The following is an 8,563-nucleotide window of genomic DNA, read 5'->3' as shown; positions in this document are numbered from 1 at the left end:
TTTCCCCTCCCCCCCCCCCCCCCCTCCCTCTTCCTTTTGTGCATTAACTTCTTTAATCTTGTTTTAGATTAGGGTGTGACCCATTTTTTTTTTTTGTAATGTTATTTGAAATTCTATTTGAAGTTTAATTGATAAATTTTTAGTTGAAATTCTATTTAGAAGTCCAATTAAAAATTGAAATTTGTGTTGGACTTGAAGATGTCTATATATGGAATAGGAAGAAATTTTTGAGTTTTTCTACTAGTTGGCGCTAACCTGTCGCTTAAACGCCACCAATGCCGTTCGCTTGACGCCTTCCTGGTGCTCGATTCGGTCCAAGCCCATTTTCGAGTTTTGAACATTCATTTTCATATATAACTCTACTTTTATGGTTTGAAAACTCTTCATTATATTTCAAATCAAGTTAGACAAAGTTGTAAATACAATTTTTTTGTATTTTTTCTTTATATTTTAGTGCAATTTCACTCACTCTGCAATTTATTTTGTTTTTGTGATCAATTATTTCATATTATGCCTATAATCTTGTATTTTCTTCAACAAACTGGTACCAGAGCAATTTGATATCATCTTCATTTTTTAACAAACTGGTATTAGAGCCAAAGGCTTGAAAATTCTTGGGAGATTGAGGTTTTGATTAAGTTAAGAGCTCAACTCGATCTTTTCTGATGGCAATCATAAAGTATGATATTTGGCTTTTGAATTTCAATACATGATTTTCGTTGCGGCAACTAAAGATGCGAACAGTATTCACTCATATGGATTTGAATGGCTTGTTGATGGGTTTTGACAAGATACCCACAACTTGAACATCGGAGGAGAAATAATGTAGGGATCGAAAGGCCCTATTTTAGATTCATCTTCATCTTTCAAATAATATTCTTCAAGCGTTTTGAAGGAGAAGTCAGCTGCTACATCATGGTTGAAATTTGAGCAATTATGCATGAATGAAGAGCATAATTAGCAAATTACATCTAAAGCAACGCTTATATTCAACATCGTATGACAGAAGGTACATTTTTTGAATATCACTTAACTGTTTTTAAGGAAATCACTGCTAATTTAGAAACCTCGGAGGTTAAATACGATAAAGAAGATTTGGGTTCGATTTGTTGCGTTCGTTGCCTGCTCATATATGTCAAGGTGGAATTTGTTAAAATTAGGGTGTGATCCGAATTTTATTTAGAATATTACTTGGAATCATATTCGAAGTCCATTTGGCAATTTACAGTTGAAGTTTTGTTTATAAGTCTAAATGGGAGTTAAAATTTTTGTTGAACTTGAAGAAGTCAATAATGGACCAGGAAGAAATTTTCGGTGCTTTCACTGCTTCCACATATACTTCTATTAGCACCATACAAATTATTACTAGATAATTATGGTTGATACAAGTCATGTGCAACGTGCTTTAACCCTTGTTTGGCCCAAGTTTTAATCAAAATTTAATTTGAATCAAATCAAAGTCAAATAATCAATATTAATTACATCTTTCATTGTCTCACAACTTTTCAACCACAGATTTCAAAAACTTCTATCAAAATCTACTAAAAATCTAATTTAAATTCTCACTAAATATCCTGTTAGTTTAGCCAAACGACAAGATGACACCAGAGGGCCAATGGAATCCCTATAACCATTGGACCATTTGATGTGAACTTTGTTATGCTCAATTCTCCGTTAAGTCTAAGTTAGCTAGACCTTTAGCAATACAATACGACATGATATTATATATCATCCTTCTTCCAATAGGAATTGATGATATTTCATCAGCATTGCGAAAGCGAGCCTCTCGAGGCATATAGTGCTGATGAAATAATCTTTAAATGAATTAATTAATATTATTTAATAATGTAAACCCTTGTTTAGCTACTCATTTTCTCAAATTTATTTTCATTTAAACATTTCATGAAAATCATACCTTTTATAAAATTTTCAACCACATATCATTAACTTTTAAGTAAAGTCTACTATATGCAGCCCCTGTTTGACAACCGTTATAACACATTCTTTTCTCAAACTCATTTCAACCATTCATTTTCACGATAAACTATTTAGCACATAACTTCAAAATTTTTCCTACTTTTTAACTGCACATTTAAAAAAAAAAAATTCACTATTTTAAACTCATTTAGTTAAAAAAAAAAAAAAACTCATTGTAATGATTGTCAAATGGGGGAGAAATATGCATGACTCAACCATGTTAATGTTAATGTTAATGTTAATGTTAATGTTAATGTTTGACGTATATTTTCCTTTCAAAAATGTTGCACAAAATAAAAATAATTGTTAAATACACCATACAAGTTAATTCGTCCCTTACAAGACTCCATTGACTTGTCCTCAAACAACTCAGTTGATAAAGCACTTGCAGTTACTGTCTTTTTATTTTAATCAATTATTTAGCGAGTAATAATTATGCGAGAGCCCCTGTTTAAGCAAAGCCAAACATACAGAAAGCTCCTGGTTTAAGCAAAGCCAGCAGGGAAGACTGGACTGGAGGACCCTCGCCACTTTCTTGGTCTATATATCATTGTGAAACAAAACTCTTCGTTGCCATTACCACACGTCCCTAGTTCATTTTTCTTTAGCGTTCGAGCAACTAGTCTTCAATATTTATTGCTATTTCCACGAATTCAAAAGCACATTTCTTGCCTTTAGTTTTACTTTTAGAACCAGATATGGTAGACGTAGAAATTGAAGGTAATTCCTTATGGATAGAGCTCTTTCAAACCAAGAAGAAAGAGAGGCCACTGTGCAGCACCGGCCAAAGCTCAAGCCTTTTTCACTTCTGAAGCAGACTACAAATTCAAGAAATTTGGACACGGTTTCTACATTGTCATTTTGGGCATCAAAATCTTTAGAATATTGAAAAATAGAGCCACCGTAGTGAATAACTCTGTTTATTGTGCTTCGACCAGTTATCTTGAGGCTACAATGGAGGGTTTGGTAACTGATAATGAAATAGTAGAAGAGGGAAATGTTGGGTTTTGTGAGAATAGGGATAAATTTGGCGCCTTTGTGGATGTGAACGAAGAGGATAGTAGTTCAACTTCTGATTTTCTGGCTTCTGAGATTACTAGGAATAATGACAACAGTAGTTCTGTGGATTCTTCTTCACCCCCTTCAATGGGTTGGTTAATGCAGAAGAATGAAATGCCACATTGTGTCAAGTCTGATGTCTCTGAAGAGGTTGAGAAACTCCATTTGGATAACGGAAAATTAGAGAAGCAAGGGTCCTCTTTGTCAGGTACTAAGAACATGCTTGGAGTGCCCGGTAGACAGACTGGACAGTAGAAGGGACAATATTCTATTTTTGTTTTGCTATATTGTCTAATCCTGTCCGCTGAATCTTGCCAAACATGACCTAATTGTTCATATATCTTTCATTTTTCACTTATATTGACAATGTGTTTGCATGTGCATATGCGCTTTACATCATCATATATTTCAATTGATTGATATAGTTCCATGAACTTTCTTGTTGTGTAGAAGTTGCGATGATGAAAGAAAGATTTTCAAAACTGCTGCTTGGTGAAGATATGTCTGGTTGTGGAAATGGGGTTTGTACTGCTCTGGCTATATCAAATGCTATTACTAATCTTTGTGGTATGTTCCTTAAATACTACATTATTATCAATAATTTAATAAGTTTGCTTAATTTGAGATTGTAATTATTCGGTTATGATTAGTGTGTGCAACTTGTGCCTTATTGGTATTTATTGTTTCATTAGCTACACTTTTTGGGCAAATTGGGAGGTTAGAACCATTACCAACTCAGAAGAAGCTTATGTGGAGGAGGGAAATGGAGTGGCTTCTTTGCGTTAGTGATCACATTGTTGAACTGATACCTTATTGGCAGACATTTCCCGACGGAAGCAAGCTTGAGGTATTTTAATAAACTTGGAACCAATGAATTGAATATCTCATTGTATTATTGTCCGGTACATCAAATGCTTGAGGGTTGCAAGATTCCGATTAAGATGTATTAGCTTTAATCTTCTTGTTTATATGAACTGTGTTTTTATCACTCTTATGAATTCTGTAACAAGGTTTTGTCCATGCTTTGATTCAGATTATGACTTCCCGACCACGGTCAGATCTATACATTAACCTGCCAGCCTTACGGAAATTAGATCATATGCTACTAGTAAGATACTTGTCTTTTCTTCTTGATTGATCTCCTGTACAATTTTCAAGTATTCTAAATTTTAGTCTTGTTTCATAGGAAATATTAGAAAGCTTCAAAAATTCAGAGTTCTGGTATGTCGACCAAGGTATTTTAGCGCCAGAAGCTGATGGAACTTCCTCTTTCCACATGCCACTTCCCCATCAAAAGGAAAAATGGTGGCTTCCGGTTCCTTGTGTCCCAGCTGGTGGCCTCAGTGAAGAAGCAAGAAAGGGGCTACAGCATTGTCGTGATTGCACAAACCAAATACTTAAAGCTGCATTGGCTATCAACACTTCTGCTTTAGCTGAAATGGATATTCCCGATGCATATCTGGAAGCTCTTCCTAAGGTATTGATGTACTCAGAGCATGCTTGGCTGTGCCTAAGATTTACATTTATAGAAAGTATTCTCTGGAAAAGTAAGCTTTATTAGTAGAGCGCTTAAATTTGAATATCACCGTTGGCAAAATAACTTAAAAGCAATTTTCACTTTCTTTTGAGTACAGCCAATCGTGCTTGGAAACATGCACATCTGTTATTAATTGATTGAAAGAGCACGTTATTTACTCATTCTCCACCATTGTGGTTGTTATTGTGGCAGAATGGAAAGGCGAGTTTGGGGGATCTTATTTATCACTACATAAATTCAGTTAAATTTTCACCAGAATGTTTGCTCGACTGTCTTGATTTGTCTTCTGAGCATCATGCTCTAGAAATTGCGAACAGGGTTGAGGCCTCAGTCTATGTGTGGCGCAGAGAACCAAACTCCAAACCATTACAAAGGGCGCAAAGATCCAATTCAAAGTCATCATGGGGAATGGTCAAGGATTTTGTGATTGATACAGACAGGAGAGAACTGCTTGCCGACAGAGCCGAAAGCCTGCTGCTTTGCTTGAAACAACGGTTTCCTGGGCTCCCTCAGACCTCTCTGGACATGAGCAAAATCCAATATAATAAGGTTTTACTTGAAACACGATGCTTCGTCACATTATTTGGTGGCTTTCTTTCTTTTCTTTAAACGCCTCTTTGTTAAAATTTGGCCGTCTACCATTATTAACACGTCATCCTCTAGGATGTCGGCAAATCCATTTTGGAGAGCTACTCAAGAGTTCTGGAGAGCCTAGCGTTCAATATAGTGGCACGTATTGATCACCTACTCTACGTGGACGACTTCACTAAACATTCAGATAAACTCTTGCAACTCTCCAACATTGGGATGATGGCTCATAAGAGCGTTGGCATTCGACTCCCTGTGCCAGCCCTTTCCAGCACGCCGTACAAAACTGCTTTTGCAACACCAAGGTTCTCACCTGCACAGCACACAAGTCCTGCGAAGGGAGATAGATCACCATATACTGAAAGCAACAAACTTTCCCTTCACGGATTTGGCGTGAAAAAGGTTTTGACAAATTATTTGAGCATTGATTCAAAGGGGAAGGAACTGAGCAACCTTGGAAGATCAGATTCTTTTTCGAGTACAACTCGGGAAACATCGGCATCTCCTTCAGTTGAGTCTTGCAGGAGTTTAAAAGAGGCTGGTAGTCCCCAGACACACTACTCAGTTGGAGAAGAATGAAAAAATTAGACCATATATATTCCTTCATGCGTCTTCTTTTTCTCTTTTGTTTCCTAGCTACATATTATTTAATTCATTTATCAAGATTGTCTGCTGAGTGCTATGTATTTTCAATATACAATCGCATTTTTGAAGTTGCAGCTATTGAACTGACTCGATTGTGAGAAAAAAGGCATTAGTCTTTGATCCTTGCCCCTTGAAATGAATTAATCCTTTTTTGTTTGAGCTCATTGTGGAGTGTGAATTGTCAGTATTGGCTACTCAACAAAAAAGGGTACTGAGTTAACATAACAAATAAAGTTGAGGCAAGGCCAATGATTTCATAGTCGCTCAACGTAGTATCCTATATGACGGTTTGTGATTTGATGTATTAATGTAATAATTTTTTTTTTTTTTAATTTTCTCATGCATCAAATTATTAATCTTCACATGGTATGTTACGTAAGACAATTGCAATAGTGAATGATTACAAAGAGCATTGTTTTTTCATATAATGTTGCAATTATAAATGAAAAAGATGAGCCTCCAAACCTTTTTCCTTGACAATACATACTTTTTCAACGTAAATCGATACTTTTCTTTTACTGTAGAACATGTATCTGTTGTAAATATTGGAGGGATGCAGAAGAAATAAAAAGGAAATTCACAACAAGTATGGCAACAATAGGAACAAAATCAAAAAATTGTAACTACAAATGTGAAGGCTTGAACGCGGTATCGCTGTCCTCAAACGTTATTTGCCTCTTCTTCCGTGTTTATGAGATGCTTAAGGGTATTTCAGCAAATGGTTTGAAAGATTGTAACAAGCCTTGTAAAGAATTTCACCAAAGCACAAAGTGAAATTCTTCCAAAACTTGAAGAACACGAAGATAGAATGAATATGAATATAAATCAAGACTTGATTGTTTTTGGAACAAAGTATGGATTGTAAGATATTTTCAATGTTTGTAATGTATTTGTTTTGATCATTCATCACCTATTTATAGGCCTCAATCAATACATCATGAAATGGTGCCAAAACAAGATGAAAAGTAACAACTTTTAATCTAAAACGACTCCTAAGTCTCAAATCGAAAAATCAGCCAACGGCTATTTTTTAACACGATGCGTACACATAGTATAAACCTTGTGTACGCATAGTAGAAGCAAAATTTAATTCTGATTTTGTCAAAACACATCTCGTGTATGCACAAAAATAAGCATGTGCGTACGCATAGGCAAAAAATCAAAATTTGCATGTTTCAATTTCTTTTAATTCTACCAATTCCACAATTGAGCCCAACAATTAGTCCATTATCATTCCATTGATTTTGAACAAATATTCAACAATCCCCAACTTGTTCAAAAATCAATACGATCACATATTCAAAAAGACGACACTTATGCATAAGGATTAGATGTCTTTCGATTTGAATTTAACCATACTGTAATTAGAACAAAGTAAAGTCGGAATTAGAGGTAGCGTGGAAGTTTTGAACCAATTATTCCTTATGACAATACCAATAAGAACACAACATAAGTATCACGTGTTCTCAAGTTCATCAACTCGCTTAGCGCTTTTATAACCTTGCGCTCATCCTATTCAATGAACTTTTAAGAGAGAAACTCCAACTTTCTATTGAGGCGGCACCATCTTGAAGTTCATTTAGGTGAAGTTCTTCCAATATCTTTGTTACTTTTAGAGATATTTGTGTTTTAGCATTGAACTTCATTAAGAGTTTTAAGCTCAACCCTCACTTCAATAACAACTAGCATTATTTAATTAGGATAGGGTCATTGCGGATTTAAATAATGTTGCAGCTATCCACATATACAATGACTTGTTGTTACCCTTTGAACCCATGGATTACCTTTTGAGTAATGACAGGTAGGGTTGTCGTTATTGGTGGACCTTTTTAGTTAATGAGTTTCAACCCCATCCTACTCAAAGTAGACGCCACTAAATCTTTATTTAGAGGTTTAGTCAAAGGATCAACCAAATTCTCAATTGACCTTATATAATTTAGGAAAATTATTCCATTTTTGATTAATTTCCTTATGTAGTCATGTCTTAGACTCATATGTCTAGACTTTCCATTATATACTTCATTGTATGCTTTTGCTAATGTGACTTGACTATCACACATAATAGATATTGAAGAAATATTCTTCGATCCCAAAGGTATTTCATAAAAGAGATCCTTAAGCCACTCAGCCTCTTTCCCGGTATCCGATAGTGCTACAAATTTAGATTTCATGGTTGAGTGTGTTATGCGTGTTTGCTTCTTTGATTTCCAAGAAACAGCACCTTCTCCTAGAGTGAACACCCAACTCGATGTGGATTTACTTTCACCCGTGCTAGATATCGAACTAGTATCGGTAAATCCTTCCAATATCGCCAGGAATTTATTATATTATAGACCTAAGTTCTTGATTTTCTTTAAGTATCCAAGAACTCTCTCAGTGTCTCTCCAATGATCATTGTTTGGATTGCTAGTAAATCTACTAAGTTTACTAATTGCATATGCTATATCTGGTATTGTGCATTGAACTGCATACATAACACTTGCAAGAGCACAAGCATATTCCAATCGAACAATCGCCCTTTAATCATTCTTTACGAGTTTTGAATTGGGATCAATTGAGGTACTATATTCTGTTATGTTCAAGTGTTTGAATTTGTTTATCACATTCTCAATATAATGTGATTGACTTAGGTGAGAACCTCCACTAGTCTTTGTGACTTTGATAATGAAAATGGTATTCATCTGTCCAAGATCCTTCATCTTGAATGTGGAAGATAAAAACATCTTCGTTTCTTTTATACCGTCCATGTAATTACTT

At 35.1% G+C, this 8,563-nt stretch overlaps 2 protein-coding genes across 2 annotated transcripts in view; both read left to right on the top strand.

The window, feature by feature from the left end:
* LOC111379023 (rop guanine nucleotide exchange factor 7-like) overlaps positions 1 to 1,167 on the top strand; it is a 6,266-nt gene extending 5,099 nt beyond the window's left edge. The window contains exon 8 of the mRNA XM_023002331.1: positions 1,045 to 1,167. Coding sequence (XP_022858099.1) covers positions 1,045 to 1,167 — 123 coding nt within the window. The remainder of the gene's footprint in view (positions 1 to 1,044) is intronic.
* Positions 1,168 to 2,495: 1,328 nt separating this feature from the next.
* Positions 2,496 to 5,970, top strand: LOC111379032 (rop guanine nucleotide exchange factor 7-like). The gene is made up of 7 exons (XM_023002339.1): positions 2,496 to 3,244; positions 3,487 to 3,603; positions 3,729 to 3,883; positions 4,070 to 4,144; positions 4,223 to 4,513; positions 4,766 to 5,122; positions 5,237 to 5,970. Exons 1-7 carry the CDS (start codon positions 2,932 to 2,934, stop codon positions 5,738 to 5,740), a joined length of 1,812 nt encoding a protein of 603 aa, XP_022858107.1. The 5' UTR covers positions 2,496 to 2,931; the 3' UTR covers positions 5,741 to 5,970.
* The last annotated feature ends 2,593 nt before the right edge of the window (positions 5,971 to 8,563 follow it).

The sequence above is a fragment of the Olea europaea genome, unplaced genomic scaffold, assembly GCF_002742605.1.
Source record: "Olea europaea var. sylvestris unplaced genomic scaffold, O_europaea_v1 scaffold1921, whole genome shotgun sequence".
Taxonomy (NCBI): Eukaryota; Viridiplantae; Streptophyta; class Magnoliopsida; order Lamiales; family Oleaceae; genus Olea; species Olea europaea.
This window is presented reverse-complemented; position numbering and strand designations above follow the sequence as displayed.

What these genes read in the sequence shown, in the direction of transcription:
- LOC111379032 (XM_023002339.1), top strand. Translation starts at nt 2,932, where the DNA reads ATGGAGGGTTTGGTAACTGATAATGAAATAGTAGAAGAGGGAAATGTT. An exon ending in CCGACGGAAGCAAGCTTGAG is followed by an intron (nt 3,884 to 4,069) that starts GTATTTTAATAA and finishes GCTTTGATTCAG; the next exon opens with ATTATGACTTCCCGACCACG. An exon ending in ATCTGGAAGCTCTTCCTAAG is followed by an intron (nt 4,514 to 4,765) that starts GTATTGATGTAC and finishes TTATTGTGGCAG; the next exon opens with AATGGAAAGGCGAGTTTGGG.